Source organism: Myodes glareolus, chromosome 4 (genome assembly GCF_982192425.1).
Source record: "Myodes glareolus chromosome 4, mMyoGla1.1, whole genome shotgun sequence".
Taxonomy (NCBI): domain Eukaryota; kingdom Metazoa; phylum Chordata; class Mammalia; order Rodentia; family Cricetidae; genus Myodes; species Myodes glareolus.
In genome coordinates, this window is record NC_142029.1 from 93885987 (window position 1) to 93906158 (window position 20172).

Here is a 20172-nt window from a genome sequence, read left to right on the forward strand (position 1 = left end):
CTAAATACCATCGACATGATGCTCATAAATGCTTCACCCCATGAGTGGAACCATCTATAACTGATGTCTGTGCTTACTGAATTTTGAAACTTACTCAATTTTCAACATAGAAGACAATAAAGTTTTCTTCATATTTTCTGTATAATATTTCTAAATTTCCCAGGGTTATTACTCATTTCCACAAATTTTAAAATAAACATTTTTTCTTTGAAAATGGAAGAAATATACAAAGAAAAAAGAAGCATCATTTTCAGAAGATGTTCCACCTACAGCAATAAACAAGACACAAAGAAGACAATATTTTTTCTTCTGGGGTAGCTGATGTGCTTGCTCACAAAGGATAGGACAGAATGAAGAGAGTAGAATGGAAAGATCTGAGGCACATATTAATTAAGAGAACTTTAGATGATATTAGTAAGAGGAAATGAGGACTGGGAGGATCAGTGACCTCTAGGATCAAAGTATCTAGAAGTACTTTTCCTATGGTTAATTCTCAGCAGACTTACATTGAAGAGACAAGACTAAAAACTCAGGACCTATTTTGTGAAAATCGAACCTAACAGGCACCCCATCCTGTGTACCTGGAAATTCCGAGAAAAGTCACAAATGCCCCCAAAACTGCCTGGCTGTCTAGAGACCTGAGGACAGTCAAGCAGAAGTTAAACAAGTTTTTACAATTATTAGGTGTTTCTGTGGAAAGTTACAAAAATCACCTCTTGACTTAGAGCCAACTGCAACATAAGCACAACCCCCTACTCAATCCAGTAATGCCAAGGCATATAACTCCCTTTAAAGACCCCTTGCACTGTGAGCTATGGGCCTTCCTCCCTCATCCACTGTGTTGGTATGTAGGATGAAGTCCCTGTTTGCAAGCTTGTAAGAATAAAGAAACTTGGTGTAATTGCATCTGTAAGTCAGCTCCATGGTGGTCTTGTTGGGGGGGTCTCACAACTCAGGAATAATATTTGGGGGCTTGTCTGGGATTCCTGGAGCCTGTGCAACCCCTGAATCCCTGACACCAAAGGTTTTCAGACAGACCAGTGAGTTCCCATTTGTATCTGTCAATTATCTGTCTTTCTCTTCATTTACTTTCAGTTTGCCTTTTACATATCTGACTGATTTTGAGACATGGAATCCTCCGAAAATCCAGTTTTTCTGAAACAACCCAGGTACCTAGGCGGATGTGCTTGAAGGTTCCGGTTGCAAGGATCTGGGAGACATACCAGGTCCTGACAGGAGTGGAGGACCAGGCAACTCTGCCAGGGGACAGAGTGCCCCCAAAGTACATGATCTTTGGTATTTTAGAGCCCCCGGACTCCAGAAGAAGGGAATCTGGGGCTCATTGAGACCGTAGATCTCTGACTCTGTTTTCAAGGTATTTTCCTCTCATTGGACCCTTGTGTTTGTGTTGTTCTTTGTATCTCTGTTCATTATTTAGACAACTGACCTGACGCTGACTGCTAACATGGGACTGCTAACTCTTCTCCCTTAGAGCTTTGCCCTGCACATTGGGGTGATGTCAAGGTGAGTGCACATAACAACAACGTAGAAATCAGAATAGGAAAATTTTAATATCTTTTGTAGCTTAGAGTGACCCTCTTTCAATGTTGGATGTCCAACAGAGGGATCCTTTAACGCCAGCCTTGTAGGTGCAGTAGAGAACATCATTTACCAACCGAGGACTGGCCACCCAGATCAGATACCCTATACCTAGCAGGGACTGATAGAAAACTCTCTACAATGGGTTAAAACATTTTTCTGCCTCAACAAGTTAAGGTTCTGGCTGCTGGGAGAAAACCCAGAGGCCTTGCCTCTGCCCAAATCCTAAAGGGGGAGATCGGATGAAGAGGATATCTTTCCTCAACCCTATACACCTGCCCTGGGGCCTCGAGCCTGCTAAGGACATTGCTGTGGAAGCTCCACTAGAGAATCAGGCAGCAGGTAGAAGCCCAGCCGAGGCTACCTGCAGCAAGCAGGGAAATACTCTCCAACCTCAGGGCCATGTGGTCCTACCACTGCGGTCAACTGGGCTGCCGAATGAGGATGGAAACCAACAGCATTATTACTGGCCTTTCACCACTAGTGATCTGTATAATTGGTGCTTGCAAAATGCCCCCTTCTTTGAGAATCCCCATAACCTCACTAACCTCTTAGAAACTGTCTTCTTTATACCAACCTACTTGGGACAATTATCAGCAGCTATTGCAGGTCCTTTTCACCATTGAAGAAAGAAACAGGATCATCATAGAAGCCTGCAAAGTTGTCCCCAGATCCACTGGGGAGAACACTGCAGATTCAGCCTTTATAGATGCAGAGCTCCCCACTGTCTGGCCAGAATGGGGATCATAACTTGGTAGAAGGTAAGGAGAGACTCAAAGTCTATCACCAGACACTGTTGGTAGGTCTCAAGGCATTTGCCAGGCAGCTGACCGATATGTGTAAGGTTTATGATGTAAGACAGGGACCTGAGGAGAGTCCCACAGCCTTCCTGGAACGCTTGCAGGAGGCCTTCAGGCAGTATACTCCCTAAGAACCAGAGGCGCGCGCAAGAGACAGAAATATCCTTGAGCTTGGCTTTTATGAACCAAGCAGCTCCAGATATAAAGAAAAAGCTTCAAAAACTAGATAGACTACGGGAAAAAAATATCAGAGATTTAATGATGGTGGCAAAGAGAGTTTTTAGCACTAGGAAATGTGTAGAGGAAAAAGAATACAAAAAGGAAAAAAAAAGACAAGAAAAGAGCCTTGTTAACATGTTAGAGGCACAGCAGGAATGCCACCACTAGGAGCTGGCCAAGAAAGGCCCCATCAAGAGAAAAAGATGGCCCACACCAGGAAATACGACAAGCAGCTTTTGGCAATAGAGAAGGCAGATCTCTGGATCTTGCCATTCAAAGGCAAATAGGGCTGGCTACTGGGGACTAGTGGCAGACTGAAGAAAGCATCCTTTAAGTCCAGGACCATGTACCTCTGCCAGTCAGGGAATGTCAGGGTTTGGCACTGTGGGATGGATATCCGCTTCCCTCTTGTTTACCTCTCTCAGGCTCTGCCCTATCCAGTAATCATTGGAATGAGACTTTTTTACCAGCAGCATGGAAGTGTTCCAAGTCCATTGAATGGCTCCAAGTTCCAGCAGTCGCCTTACATGTGAAGTAATGATCCCCCTCCTTGCTTTAAGGGGCACGGGATATTGGTGGACTTTTACAGGATCTGCCCCTGGCTTGATCTCCACATAGACCAGGGGCTGGTGGGATGCCAATGCCATGGCTCCCATCTCTGCCTATGCTAAGAGAAACTTTTGAAGCCAGTTCTACATGGAGGGATCAGGCTTTCCAGGTTTCTGGTAGAGCCTATATTCCTCAGTCAAGGCACTGGTGACCAAAATTTGGAACAGCGCCCCATTATGGTGGAGTAGCTTAGCCCTGTCACTAGATAAATGGCTTTCATCTTTGTGAGCAAGTCTCGGTCCAGAAGGGGATATGGACATTCCAGAATCACCAGGAAAGAATAGGTTACCTATCCCATTCCTAAGTCCACCATTCTTTGAGTAGTCCATGAATAGAGTTTGGTTCCAGTGGCTCCCTGTACCCAGATCTTATTATTAAATACAGGCCCCCTCTGGTTTTAATAACACTGAGTTTTCTGCTCCAGTGTCTATCAAAGTCAATTTTCTTTCCCTCCACCATTAGGGTTATCCTGGGTTCTGGGAGGGGGTCCAAACTCCAACTCCCCTAATCACTGTCCACATCTAATTGCAGGACTTTGGTCTTTTGCTGCTTCTTTGAACATTCTTTTTCCCAGTGTCCTTTCTCCTTGCTGTATACACATTGATATCCCCCCAGTCTCAGGTTTATCTGATCTTTGTTTCTGCCTTCTCTAATGCCAGAAGCTGCTAATAAAACAAAATAGCATGTAAGATGAAAGATCAAAAATTTTAGAAAATTAAAAAGAACTTGGGGCTGGAGAGACGGCTCTGTGATTAGCACTGGCTACGCTTACAAAGGATCTGGGTTCAGATTCCAGTTTCCATATGGCAGCAAGCAACCAGGTCCAGAGATCCAATACCATCTTCTGACCTCCAAGGCACCAGACATGCCTGTGATTCACATATATACATGCAGGCAAAATAACTCACACACATATAAAATTACTTTAGGAAGAACTTTAAGTACATATTGTTAAAATGTAGAAGTTAGCAGGGGTATAAAATGCATGAACAGCTCTTGAAGCAAATTACATCAGTGTGAGTCTTTCATTCCTGTCACTGTGGTAAAATACTCTTAACAAAAAGCAATTTAGGGCAGAGAGGGCTTATTGTAGCTTAAAATCCCAAGTTGAAGTTCATCATATCAAGGACATCAAGGTAGCAGGCACTTACAACAGCTAGCTATGACACAGCCACAGTGAAGAGTAGTGAGAGAATGAATGCACGATGCCTATTATTTAACTTACCTTTCCCACTTTCACACAGCCCAGGATCCAAAGGAAGGGAACAGTGCTGTCCACAAAGGCCTGGATCTTTGCTACATCAATTAACCTAATCAAAACAATTCCCAACAGACATGCCCATAAGGCAACCTGCTCTAGACAATCCCTCACTGAGACTCTCTCACCAGGTGACTCTAGACTGTGTCAGGTAGACAATTAAAACTAACCATTGCAGTGTGAAATGGTGATCTTATCTTGCTAGAGACTAACCAATTTTTCCAATCTACTCTGGAATGAATATTGCAAGGAAGTAGAGGTAAAGATGGCAGTCAGAAAGCTGAACTCTTTCACCACTCCTGCTGCTAAGACTACACATAGCTTAGGACAGCTACTTTATTACTGTGAGCCTCAGTTTCCTTGTTTGCAAAATTAAAGGGTTCAGTAGTGAGGTTGTCAATTATTTTTTAAATTCTCATTTAATATAGCTTATGGTTGGCATATGTGGTGAGACTATTAAACTGAGCACTGATACTTCAGTAATTATATAGAGTGAGGCAGAGAAGAGACGAATGGCATCATTATCAAGTAGTAAATTATCACTCTGGCATAATAAATACTATTAGCAACTGTTCCAAAATGTTTTAAGCAGTTTGACAGAACATTTACAATGAGGAAACTATCTAACATCTAGGTCAGAAATACATGGAAGCGCAATCATGTAACAATTATGCATTTAAAGAGTGGTTGATCAGAAGAAGAGATGTGAAGATGTATTAGACTGCGGGGGAACTGAAAACTTGGTTCCAGATATACCAATCATGTTTTATGAATAAAGAACACAAGATTCTCTTCATATATTAGTAGCACTGATACATTAGAAAAGCATTTAATATTTGCATTTAAGAAACCAACTTAGCATTTCTCTTAATATGGTCAAAATCAGCAAGGGCCTGAGATTTTTCTGATTTTGTGTTTTCCTTCTTTCTCTTTCACCAGGTCTCATCAATCACCCAATGCTAGTCATTCATTCTGTCTCACCAGCACAAATACAATTCCTGGTTGGCTTATACAAATCACCAAGATTAAATAGGGTCTGTGTGTGTGTGTGTGTGTGTGTGTGAGTAGTAGTAGTAGTAGTAGTAGTAGTAGTAGTAGCAGTAGTAGTAGTAGTAGTAGTAGTAGTAGTAAATATTAAAAAAGTACACGACCATGAGCAGGACTGGGGCAAATGTCATCTTGGACTCAGCCTCAAATGTACAGGCTGTTTCTCTGTCATTTATCCACTCAAAGGAAAGATGGAGGTTCCAAAACCTTTAGTTTGTGTCTCAATAAGTGCTGTGTGCTTCTATACCCTAAAAAGTATCAAAGACAAATGTTTATGTCTTGTCTGTTATCAATACCTTGAAATAAGAAAGTACTTCTCTAACCAAAAATATTTTATGAACTGTTACATGGAATTTAGAACTTCATCATTCCTCTAAGAAACCGTGGTGACATTCAACAAAGCACATCCAAATTACATACAAGCTAAATTCTATTTCCAATACTATGTTTCAACATCTAAAAATAAAAGTACTTAATTAAAAAAATTGTTCAAATCCAGAACTAAGAATTTACATATTCCTTATATAAGCAACAGAATTTTCTAGACTTAATAAATTTTAACTTCAAGAATGCAATCACGGCCCCAGTCACTGAGTCACTGAGCCACCAATATGAGCAGTCAAGAAGCAGCAAGCTACAAAGCCATGCATACATCTTATTACACCTAAGCACAGTGGTTCTCAACCTTCTTAATGGTGTGACCCTTTAAACAGTTCCTCATGTTGTGGTGATCCCCAACTATAAAATTATTTCATTGTTACTTCATAACTGTAATTTTGTTACTGTCATGAATTGTAAATAACTGATATGCAGGGTATCTGATATGAGATCCCCCAGGTTGAAAACCACTGCTATATAATAACTTGAGGAAGAGAAAAATGGCCTCTTCTCTCATGACATAGGATTAGAAACTGATTTAATTTCATCAATAAATTTTGTATTTATTTTGTAAGAAATACTTTTACTTAAGGTCTTAGATGGAAACTGACTCTGCTGAACTGACAGCTTCAGCTCTAGCATTAGAAGTGCTGATGTGAAAAGCTAAGAAGCACAGTGCTCGTACTCCTCATTGCTCAGTACTTCAACGTGCCAGTAACCTCACAAATTGCTAAGAAGGAACACAACTGAAACCTTGATGGTGTAGTGTATGGCACTTGTTTTTAAAAAGATACCAATGTGTTTTCTTGTAATAGTTACTCACAGCTCAATTACTTTTCAACAGAAGCATCTTTCTGCAGAGTATAAGTCTTTCAGCAATGTGAGAAATAGACTGTATTACTAATCACTCTAGGTAGAGGATGCATCCTCAGAATTACCTGGCAGGCAATCTGCACGAGGTAGACCAGCTCTTTAGATTCACAGCCATTTTTCATGATTTCATTTTGCTCTTCTGATAGTGAAAGCTGTGTCACAGAAGAAAAGGAACAAAGTCATGATTCACAAATAAGAATAAACTAAGCATACAGTTATATCTGGACCCTCACCTCAAGTTTATGTAAAATGTGCCTTCTAGAAGTCTATAGCTTAAAGTGCAGGTAAAAGAAAAATTCAGAATTTCAAAAGTACATTTTCATGAATTCCCTTCATTCTTTTTACCTAACTAGCGCAATTGCACAGACGCATAAGCAAGTTACCGTAACATAATCAGGTCTTCATTCCCTTTATTTATTTATTATGCACAAAAACATTAAACTGTAAACTTAGAGATGCCATCACAAGTTTAAAAAATAGCCCAGACTACTGTAGGGAAAACAAACTGGCTGCCCATAAAATGGTTTAACCTATAGCCATGTTTAATTTCAAACTTACCATTTGGCTCTTTTATTTTATTTTTACATGAATTAAGTTGACAGAATATAGAAAGTTTAGGGTCTCATACAAAAAATAGATTATGGCTTCTATTGAAAGAAAACAGAAAATCGGCAACATTGGGCTGACATGTGAGCAGGGGCAAAAGCTGAGACCAAATTGTCTTTAGATGAAGTGTATATCCAAAACAGTCTGCTACAGATCTGACTACTCGTTCTATGCCATCTAGGCTAAGGATCACCATCCACCGTGCTGTTAGCTTTGCTATGTTTCCTGTACTCTTATTTGCTTTACAGATTCATGTGGTACACCTGACTCCAATGTGGAAGTGAAATTATGACTATCCCCTAAAAGTATGACCCTGTGTTCAAAAGTAACAATAAGATCATGTAATAGTAATCTATCTACTTAGTGAAAAAACCTAACACTTGTTCTCAAGTCACATGGCACTCAAGAAATCCTTCACAAATGTCACATGTCATTGTAGTTAATGCTGTAAACTATGCTCAGTTTAAAAAAAATACATTCTCCATGTGAACAGTATCTCAGGAAGTTATTTATTAAAAAGTATTTTCAGATATTAAGAAATTTACATGGTTAACAATGAATAATCTAGTTTCATGGCACAAATGCAGTTTTAAAATTTTAAAGACTTAAGAATGAAAAGAAGCCTAAATAAATTCCTGAAAGAGACAAGACTTTTGCTGAGTCAGGAGACAAACAAGGGTCTGGATGCCTGGTACGTTCCAGAGAATTAAAACTCTTCCTCAAGCAGGACAAGGAGAAGTCAGTCAAACCCTGGGAGACTGTAGACTAAAGAGACAAACTAATTACAGCAGCAGAACTGACTGATGTCCAGTCATCAGCTGCTTCCCAAGTCTGAACCAAGACACATTAAAGACTAAGGAAAAGCAGCATCTGGGAACCAGCCTATGCAGAACAGGGAGCCTCTTTAAACAAGGACCCTATAGCCTTGAAGCACAGTATTGCAAAGACAAGAAGGGCTAAGAAACATCCCTCTAAAAGCACCATGACACTCAACAGCTAAGACTGAAATGGCCCAGAAAAGCTGAAAAGAGCCAAGGAAGGCAGTCTAGTCTGAGAGAGTATAATGCAGCTAGTTCTCAAGGCCTGGGACGTAGAGAGCTTACTGAGTTACAAAAGGAAGGAAAGTTGTGGCAGCAGAGGGGAGGAGAAAAGAGCTGTGAAGGCAGACAGAGAGCATAGGCTACACACAGAGAACTGGGGCGGTAAAGACAGAGACTGTACCTCATCAGTCCTCACATTTCTCCAAAAATTAACCTCTAGTCTAGACTGTATCCACAAATATTTAAAGGAACTAATTAAAACTGCTGTAAAGAACAAGACCTCTATCCGTGGTGGTAAAATTTGGTTATTAATTTAACTGCATCTGGAATCAACTAAAGTCAAGTTTCTGTTTCCCCTGTGAGGGATGTTCTTGACCAGACTGTCTGAAGCAGGGAGGCACACATGAAATGTGAGCAGCACCTTCTAGTGGCAACCCAGACATAGAGACAGGAGAAAGATAACTTTGCTTTTTTTTTTTTTGTCTGCTTACCCCTACTTCTGTAGACAAATTCACCAACCCTAAAGCTACAACACTCCTTCTCCAATAACAGAACTGACTTCTTGGGGATTCCAATGTAGACCGAAGACCAGAAACTCTTCAGGAATTCTCCGAGCCCTTAGCGCCAGACTGAGACAGCTGAGGCATCAACCCCCATGGGATGAACCAGGTTCTTGGCTTCTCCAGTGTGAGACAGCCACTATTGGACCACCCAGACCACATCCTGTAAGCCAATTCAATAAATGGCCCTTTAATCTGTATATTCCTTTTATCAGTGGTGTTCCTTTTGAGAACACACTGATATATGAAAAAGAAGAAAGTAAGAAGCAAGGGAAGTAAGTTATCAGCAAAACTGCCCTGAAAAGGACCTCATGGCAGACACACAGACAAACAACTGCATTCATGACCCTCAGAGAAAGATCAGATGTGAAGAGAGTAAAAAAACACTCTATAAATGAAATAAAATATCAATAAGATGTGTTAAACTAAAAAGAAAACAAAATCAAATTGGATAGCTAAAAAAGTTTAACTGAAATGGAAAATTTATCCAAAAGAGCCAAAGGCAGACCAGAAGAAAAGTCAGTGAACCAGAAAATAGAACACTGAAAATGATTGAATTAGAGGGAGAAGAAAGAATAAGACTAAAGTACTGAAGAAAAGCAACAGACCCTAGTGGAGCACAGGAAACCATCAAATGTATGCATTGGTGTGTATAGAATCCAAAAAAAGAACAAAACAAAAAACAGGAAAAGAGAAAAAAGAGGGCAATGGAATTTCAGGAAACAAATATAAAAACATCCCAGATTTGATGAATGACATGAATATCAAGATACACAATGAACCTCAATAATACAAACTTAAAGAGGCCCACATGCAACACCAGACAAATGTCCTAAGACAAACATCTTAAAAGCATCCAGAAAGACCCCCACTGGGCTACAGACAAGGAGTTCTCAAGAGGTCATCAACCACCCTCATCAGAACCTTTGGGTGCCAGAGGTCAGAACATCCAAATGGTCACTCAAGGACAGTTCCGGGAGGAATCAGACATAACACACACCGAGAGACTTTTTATCCACTCATGTATATAACTGTATCTAATTCTGAAGGACCAGGAAGAAGCTGACTCAATATGTTATCTTTTTTAAGATTTTCCTTTTTTCTCATGTGGTTCTTCTCACCCTGTAGAAAAGTCAATTTAGAACGGAACACTGTGGAAATCAGTATGGAGGTTCCTCAAGAAACTTAAAATAGAGCTAACTGCCACATGATCTAATTATACTAACCTTGTATAAATGCCTGAAGAACTCTAAATCAAAACAGAACAAAAATGTGCACATCCATATTTATAGCTTTACTATTTACAATAGCCAGGAAATAAAACCAGCCCAGATGCCTATTGATAAATGAAGAAAATGTGGCACATATATGCAGTGGAATTTATGCAATAAATAAATAAATAAATAAAAGCTAAAATCGTGATACTTGCAGAAAATGGAAACTTGAAATCCTTAGATAAAATAAACCAATCTCAGAAAAGTAAATATTCTGTTTTATCTCATACACACAAACTAATTTAAACTTGTCCATGTACAAGTATACATGTGTGCGTATGTATGTATGTACGTACGTATGCTTGTGTGTATGTTTGCCATGAAACTAAGAATCACATGAGGGAAGAAGGAGATATTAATGGAAATGAGAAACTGAAAGTGTAATGGCATACAGGTAGCAGTACAGTAAATATAGACAACAACTGCAGAAAGAAGGGAATCAGCGGTAGGGGCGGAGGGAGGAGGAAGAGGACTAGAAGAGGGAAACAAACAGGAATAAAGTATAATGTTGCACATGTGATAATGATCACAACAAATTGTTATGTTTGTTGACACAGAAAAGTTGAGGTGTATGTTGTTACTAGATTTGTCCTATAGGTAATATTCAAGGTTGTCATACAGAGTAAAATAAAATAGCAAACACTAACACAAAACATGATCAAGTAAGAATATCAATAAAGGTAAAAGCATGCACAGTTATATAAGCCAGTATAACTATAATATTGGGTTATGGTTGCACTTGTGTACATGATTTAAGAAATTCATCCTTTAAAAAAATCAGTGTAAACAAAAGTTTAAAAAACCTAGTTACTGCATTGAAAATACAACTTAATAATAATAAAAAAAAGACTCAGAATTCCACACTAGGACCAGAAAAGTAAACAAAAGTAATAACTAAAAGTGTTACATTAAAAGCGAGTAATCTTTTAACCTTGGTTAAAAATTCCATATTTTGCTTCCTGTGTAACTTAAGAGACTAATGCATTTAAAAGAATTACTAGTTAATATTTGTGTCAAAAATTTATACTTTTAGTTCTGTGACAGGTATAACAAAAATGGAGCTGCTACAGGAACAGCTTTCGGCACTATTGACACTGATATAAATATAAAACACCAATGAAATAAGAATGATATAAATGGAAAGGTATTTTATGCTTATATATTAGACAATTTAATATTATAAAGTTCTCAAGACTAACTCCTCAGAGCAATATACAAAGTCAACACAATGACATAAGAAGCAAAATAAGTAACACACATTTTAAGGCAAAAAAATTATTAAAATTTTCATCAAGTCAACCGTGGCAGTGTCTTTAATCCCAGCAGTCTGAGTTTGAGCCTAGACTGGTATACATAGGAAGTTCCAAGCCAACAAGGGATAGAACAGTGAGACCTTGCCTCAAAACAAAACAAAACAAACAAACAAACAAAAAAACCCAGTGGTTGTTTCTTCCTTTCCTACAACATGATTTTGGAAATGAAGAGATAACTCAGTCATCAAGAACATTTGCTTCTCTTCTAGTAGACCTGAGTTCAGTTCCCAGCACTCATGTAGCTCACAACCTCCTGTAACTCTAGCTCCAGAGGATCCAATGCTTCTTGTCTCTGTAGGTACCTGCACTCAGATGCACATATCCAGAAACACACACACACACACACACACACACACACACACACACCCTTTTTAAAAAAAAATCAGATCAAAATAATACAAACTAAGTGTATGTAATCCATAACATCTATCAATGGCAACAGTATGTAGAACAGGGCTACAACTCATCGTTGGCAAAAGCAAAAATAAACTCATTTACAATGAGCAAAAAGACCTAGAGACAGTTCTCTAAGTAAATACACAAATGGCCAGTAAGCACATGAAATGATAACCAACACAATTAATCATCAGAAAAATTTATACTACAATGCAACATCTGAAAATCTAAATTACAAATGAGATACCATTCCATATCTACTAAGATGGCAATTATCCAAAACAAAACAAATGATAATATGAATACAGGAAAATTGGAACTATTGTGCAATAGTAGGAATATAAAAATGGGTTGGCCCCTGTGAAAACAGTATGGTGATCCTTGAAGAAAAACAATTAGTACAGAATAGAGCAATTCCATTCTGTGTATATATTTCCCCAAATAAAGGCAAGCTTTCAACAACAACAACAACAAAACAAACAAACAAACAAAGGCCATAAATCAGGACGTGAATGGATAAGCAGAACATAGCTTATATTTATACAAAGGATATTATCCAGCCTGAGGAAGTATAAAATCTCTGACACACTGGTATAACAAAGTGAACCTGAAGGGCAATCATAAAATAAAACAAATTTTAAAGATAATAACAGAACATATGAGAATTTCAAAAGATTGAAACTTTAAGGATCTCCAAGGAAATGAAAAATTATTGCCAGATATTGATACCAAACTAGTCACTGTGAATTTAAAAGCAAGACAACATGGAGTTTATAAAAAAAAAAAACCAAAAAGAAAAAAAAAATGAAGATACTTAGCGGTACCGTTTAGATTTCTGAGTATTTCAGAGAGATAACCAAAGATATAAAGTAGATACTGAGAGCGTCTAAAATCTCTGAGTGGCAGAGATGTTTGATTGAAAAAAAAACACTTCCAAAATTCATTAAAGGCATAAACCTCAAATACTAAATCAAATGGATTTAGTAAGTACCAAATATGATAAATAAACCCATTTTAGGCATATCATATGCATGCCTATAATTATCAAGACAAAGAAAAAAGAGCTTTTCAATCTTTAAAGAAGAAATATGTATTACTAAATGTATAAAATAAATGGCAGCTAAATTTTCACCAAAAACAAGCGAGGGAAAAAGCCAAAGAAAAAGGTCTTTTAAAGAGTGAAGAGAGATTTTTGTGTGTCCCAAGATGTGATCTATTACAGAGGAGCTTCATGCTCTGCTGAACAGAATGTGTATTCATGAATCTGAAGGCGTGCACAGGGTTGGGGGGTGGTGATGTGGTAACATTTGGAAAGAGGAAAGGGAAGGGGGAAATGATATGGTTACACATAAACTCAAAAAGTTAAAACTTTATTTTAAAAAGTGATGAATAAAAAATTGTTAATATAGTCCATGAAAATAACCTTCAGAAATGTAAGTAATACAAATATACTTACAAATTACAAAATCTGAGGGATCTGTTTCTAAGAGACCAGTTCAACAAGAAACGCAAAAATAAATTCTTTGTTCTAAAGTGAAATATTTCCATACAAAAATTAAAAAATGCAGGGGGAGGTACGAATACTAGAAACAGCAAACATCTAAGAAAATACAGAACATCTAACTTATGAACAGGAACAGATGGAGCAGATTAAGAATATCTTCAAGCTCTAAAATAAATTTACCAAGATTTTATTCATACCTAAATACCATGCAAAAACATGAGTCAAAATGAAGTGGTTTTTTGTTGAACAAAAACAAAATTCCCATCAATAAAGCCTGGCTGAAAGAGTTTTAATAATACATGCTTGAGAAGAAGAAAAGCAAGCCTGAGAGAATAAAGCATGTCAGAAAGCAGAAATGTTGAGGAAGCCATCAACACTAGTTTACACTTGCTAACAAATTTTGCCTGTATGGAAATAAGAGTGACGACCCGTGGGAGGCAAAACAACGGAATGGCTGCCCTGGACAGCCCAGAGTATGGAAGATAAGAAATAGGAATCTGGTTAAAAACACTAAATATGGGGCTGCACTATAGAAGAAGGCCAGACACTAATACATTTTTTACTTAAGTTAGATGCTCAAATTAAATTCTTAAAAATGTATTTTCCAAGCCAGAAGAAAAAATAATTATTTTATTGATTTTATTGAGGTCTACATTTTTCTCTGCTCCCCTTCCTTCCTCCCCCTTCCCTTCAAACCTCTCCCAAGGTTCCCATGATTCCAATTTACTCAGGAGATCTTGTCTTTTTCTACTTCCCATGTAGATTAGATCTATGTATGTCTCTCTTAGAGTCCTCATTGTTGTCTAGGTTCTCTGGGATTGTGATTTGTGGGCTGGTTTTCTTTGCTTTATGTTTAAAAAAAAACTTGTGAGTGAGTACATGTGATAATTGTCTTTCTGGGTATGGGTTACCTCACTCAATATGATGTTTTCTAGTTCCATCCATTTGCCTGCAAAATTTAAGATGTCATTATTTTTTTCTGCTCTGTAGTACTCCACTGTGTAAATGGACCACATTTTCCTTATCCATTCTTCGGTTGATGGGCATTTAGGTTGTTTCCAGGTTCTGGCTATGACAAACAATGCTGCTATGAACATAGTTGAGCACATGTCCTTGTGGCACAATTGAGCAACCTTTGGATATATACCCAAAAGTGGTTTTACTGGGTCTTGAGGAAGGTTGTTTCCTAATTTTCTGAGAAATCACCACACCAACATCCAAAGAGGTTGTACCAACTTGCATTCCCACTAGCAATGCAGAAGTGTTCCCTCTTCCCCACAGGCTCTCCAGCATAAGTTGTCATCGGTGTTTTTGATCTTGACCATTCTTACAGGTGTGAGATGGAATCTCAGAGTTGTTTTGATTTGCATTTCTCTGATGACTAAGGATATGAACATTTCCTTGTCTTTCTTTCAGCTATTTTATATTCCTCTGTTGAGAGTTCTCTGTTTAGGTCGTTTTAAAGTTTTAAAAAGTAGGAAATAAAGACTAAGAAATAAAAATCATTCATCCCAAAGAGAACTATGAAGAAAAGGGTGAAAAGAAATTGTATTTATAAAAAACTGCCAGTAAGTAGGACCAAACAGAAACTAACAAATGGGCTGCGCAAGGTGGTGAGGGAAGAAGGCAGGGACTAGCCCTAGTCAGCAGGGAGGACTATGAGCCAAAAAAAAAAAAAAAAAAAAAAGACCAGCATGGCAAGCTATCCCTAGTTACAGTAGTGTACTCACATGTTGGCAGAAATCAATACGTCTTCTAATTGGATTGAAACTCTGCTCAACAGCAGGGAAATCATGCCTGGTACTGGAAACCAACCTCCAGGTGCCAGTGAGGTCATGGATCCTGGAGGAGGACCTGCAACTTACCCTCTACTTGTAAAGTACAATTCCTAACTGCAGTCTAAGTACTTAGCCTTATGCCCACAGACAAGAGACTGGAATTCAAAAGGAATGCAGGTTTAAGACAATGACATATTTCTATGCCTTCAGCTTTGTAAGTCCAAGTAAGGAGTTAATGGTTTTTAGCAAAAGCATCTTCAAAATGTGTGTTTCACCTTCCCTAGCAGGCACTTTATGTTTTGAATGTTTCTCTCTGGATGATCTGAACTGTCTTTCAACATTCAAATTCCGTCTAGTTCCCAATAAAGGTATATTCTATTTTACTTTGAGTGCTTCGGGAAATCGCCTCTCAGACATCTGAATACCTATACATTTATACTTTTTCTTCTTAACTGCTTACTGTTACACCGTTCGCTTTCCCAGAGACTTTCTGTCAGAAGTACTTTCTAAGTGGTGATGCAAGGTTTCTAAGAAAGCAATCTGGGAAAGAACCAGGACTTCTACACCCCGGTCTGAACAACGCATGTCTTTTATGAACTGTCTAAACCAAACTACAAACAAATGAGCTAAATTTACCCACAGAAATTGACAAAACTCAGTAACTTAAGCAATTTTCATGCTCTTCAAATTAACAGTGTATCAGTCCTTTATTAGAAATAGCACAACCTTCAAAGTTCATATTTTTAAATTCATTCCAAATCTATCTTTGGAACCATGCTTCCTGTATTGGCTTTACTTCTTTATTACCAAGGAAACCAATCATTATTAGTGTTGTTAGAATTTTTAAAAATACAACTCTACTCGTCAAGCTCCAAGTATTCAGAAAAGTCCTTTCTCACAGCGAGGGTGAAAGGCAAGAGCAGAAAGCCGAGTAAAACACGACACTCCACCCACAGCAGAGTCATTCTCCAAAGCTTAATCAACAGATGGCAAAGAGCACAGAGAGTTCTTTTTTCATTCATCGTTTACAGATGGATAATGGTGGCAAATTCAGTGTTGTATCTATAAACTGTAAACAAGCTTCCTTTCATGTCAGAAGTCTACAGGAGATAGAGACATGAGAACAAGCTCTGCTGTAAAATATTAAATGACATAATACTTCATCCTCTAATTTCTACAACTATTAATCCAACTACCTAGTTTATAGCACTGGTTTAAAAAGGGGGGGGGGCCTATGGGATCATATTTCATTATCAAGCAAATAAGCACTAATTTTGGTCTATGGGTCAAATATCAGTAACACAATTGGCCTTCAAGTTTATTAAAGAAGACTAGAGATTGACAATCATTTTAGTGTACCTACTGTGTCAGCAGAGCACTGGCTCCTCAGATGAGTGCAGATGAAGGAACTGATTTATTTACTCATATCTAAACACTACAATCACACTCAGCTCAGTGTGGTGTTCATGGTCTACAGATGTAAAAATAAAGAAAAAGTCCCTCCAGGACCACAGCAGGATCATGTCCCATTTGACTGTGACTTACATCAGAGCACACACTTGTAGGAAGCAATGCTTCATGACTACTTACACATTTTTGCATCATCGGGGTCTTCTGAGCAAAGATCATTGGCACTGGGTTTAGGGGGAAGACTGAAAAGTGAAACTGTCATGAGACAGGGCCTTGCCTCTCACCCTAAGTCATGTTTACATTCCAGGATGTTTGTGAATGGATTTCTGTTTCTTTTTCCTCAGAGAAGGTGCACAAAGTCAAGTGCAAGGTCTTTCTCCCTCCATCGAGGCAAAGAGAAATGCTGGGTAAAAGGACACATATCCTAAACTAAACTCCTAGTTTCATAACCGTGTCTCTCCTGGGCTACAAACCCCAAACACAAGATCTATTTGTTTCTCATCATATCACTCCACCCAATACAGCAACAGGAGTCATGCTATGATTAGAAACAGCCTGTTCTCTGTTGCTGTTGGGTCTATAACTGTGGCAAGCCAATACGATAGGTTATATAGTAGTGAGTCTTCTCAACTCTCCTAATGGCTGAGACCCTTAAATATAGTGGGGACCCCAACAATATAATTGCATTGCATAAAAACAATATACTTCATAACTGTAATTTCGCTATGCTATACATTACAACGTAAATATCTGAGTTTTCTTGTAGTCTTAGGTGACCCCTGTGAAAGGTCTGGGTTGGGACCCACAGGTTGAAAACCACTGGTATAGACTAACATCTTACACCTTTCATGGTTTCAGAGTCAACACACCAGTTTTCAAGTACTATTTGAATAATCTGAAAAGCAAGTTTCAAGGACAATTATGACTCCAAAATATAAATTTTCCATAAGCTAAGGACTTTTACAGCAATAAGTCCTTAGTTACAGCAACACTGATAACTTCATCTGAACTTTCAATTATCCCCTCAAATAACAATGATTTTCTCTTAGATTGAAATATTGCTATAGAATATGCCCAACATTGGAGCTGCAATTTCTTTTGGATTGAGGAAAACTAAACTAAGGATGGGAGGACTCTCTGGAAAAAGTATATTGTGAAGTCACTCCTAGCACCTCAAACCTGACATCGTCATCTTCAGTCATCAAAACAAACGTGACATCCTCAGTGTTCAGATGACTGTACCAAGCTTCTGCCTTAGCACTTCTGCCTCTTTTCTAGACAGGTATGGTAGCATGTGTCTCTAAAGGAAAACCGTAAGTTAGGGTCAATCAGAACTACACAGATGTAGGCCAGCCTGAACTACATAGTAAGACTCTCTCAGAAAATACACCACGAAACAGAATTGCTGGCCACTGAGATGGCTAAGCAGGTGAAGGCACTTGCTACAAAATCTGATGACCTGGATTCAATCTCCGGAATCCACATAAAGCGAAGATACAACTCCCACAAGTTGTGCTCTGCTGCCCCTACATGAGTCAAGGTATATACAGAGGAACACACAAGTACCCATGCATGCACACACAAAACAAATAAATGAAGAATTCTGTCTTAAATACTTCAAAGAACTCTAGGTAATCTAGTCTATTATTTAACTCTCATCTTCTCACAGTACTCTGTGACATAACTAGGATAAATATTTTTATTTTTCTTTAACAAATGGTGGCAACAACATAGTTCATATACTTTTTAACTTTCAACTAGGACATTTTAAAACTATGGTTCATTTTTTTAACTAAAGTATTAGTTCAGCCTGCTTATCCTTTTCTATTTGAAAAGGAACATTCAGAAGTTCTGTATCACACAGTAAGTTCTTCATCAATGCTTATTTCAAACTCCTTTACTGAAATAGTTGTGAAGAATTAATGAGACCACGTGCAAACAGTTAAAAATAATTCAAATTACCGTATTTAAAATGAAAGGCTAAGGATACAGCTCAGTGTTAGAGAGTCCCCCTGCATTGAATCCTCTGCACTTGGGACGGAAGGGATTCCAGAACCAGGTGTGCTAGTCTAAAATCCAAGTAATTTGAAGGCAGAGTCAACAGACAAGGCCAGCATAGGCTACATGGTAGGTTCTAGACCAGCCTGGGCTCCGAAGTAAAACCTTGTCTAAAATAATCAAATAAAAGTCCAGGCTTAAAAAAATGTGTATCATTACTCCTCACTGTTTTTAAGCCACACGTCACCACCTCTTTCCCCATTTCACAGTATCAATGCAAGACTGTAATAAAGGGAGTCATAGCTGCACTCCCAAGTTACTTGCACAATGCTCCCCCTTAAAAACCTTAGAACTCAGGTGTTAAACTTACACTTTTCTTATTTCTGACTAAACCTGACCTGCCACCTTGCACTGAAATTACTTACCAGTATATATAAATGTTGGGTATAAGATTAAAACTAAACAAATGATTTCCTATAATCAAATATGTCTACTTGTCAGGCTACCACTAGATGGCAGTATGACACAGAGCACAGAGGAAGAGAGGGCCTTCAAATTGATAAAAGTAGCTATTGTTTCTATGAATGTGACAGGAGACTTTTTCCCCTCAGAGCAAAAGAAATATCTTGTGATATCTGGATAAATCATTATTTTTGTTCATGTATTTCCAATACAATTTGGAAAAAATGCAATAAAAGTTGCTGGGAGCAGCATGGTACATGCCTGTAGAATTCTCTGCTAAACCAGTGTCAGCACTGATTTTAGTATGGTGACCTCCCAGGAGTGGAGGATCACCACGCTGTCTAACATAAACAGCAAGTATCTTTTGTTTTCATATTTTTATTTCCTTAAACAAAATACAATACACTGGTGCATCAACAACCATAGTTTGTAGCACCAAAGTACTTTTCAAAGGAAATTACAAAAAAATGACTGTATTTATTAAAAACCACTATATGAGGACATTGACTAGCAGGTGGAACACAAATTCATCATAAGTAAGACCCTGGATTAAATACCCAACAATGCACCCAGCACTGACTAGCTGGAAGTAAAATGAACTATTAACAATTCCTATAACAATGTATTTCTCTCAAGAAAAGATATACCACATTAGCTGGATAATACTAATGGAAAATAAAGAAGAAAGAGTGGTTTAAGACAAACCGTTTTTGATAGGTAAGTACTAGTAAGTATGTTTTCCTCAACTCTTGACCAGAAAAACAAAAATAAAAATAAACTTTCCAATTAAGAAAAAAATTAAACAGAAAAAAATGTCTTTAAAAACCAATCATTTGAGTAATGACAGAAGACAGGTTGATCAAGAAAATTAAAACCTGGCTTTATGGTCAGACTTAAATTTTAGAATATTTTACACAGTTTATACCCTATAAATTTGAACGGCATGACATGTTTTTCTTAATATAAAATATAAAAACTAATCTTTTAAAAAAACAAAAACAAATTAGATCAATCTTAAATATTAACTTGAAATGATAATTAAAAATTA

The 20172-nt window shown here is 37.9% G+C and overlaps 1 protein-coding gene across 4 annotated transcripts in view; it reads right to left on the reverse strand.

Annotated features, from left to right (window-relative positions):
- Positions 1 to 20172, reverse strand: part of Arhgap32 (Rho GTPase activating protein 32) — a 248548-nt gene that overhangs the window by 98278 nt on the left and 130098 nt on the right. For all 4 annotated transcript variants that reach the window (XM_085689766.2, XM_087905737.1, XM_048458698.3 and 1 more), the window contains one exon: positions 6849 to 6935. In XM_085689766.2, the coding sequence (XP_085545892.2) occupies positions 6849 to 6935 (87 nt within the window). The remainder of the gene's footprint in view (positions 1 to 6848; positions 6936 to 20172) is intronic.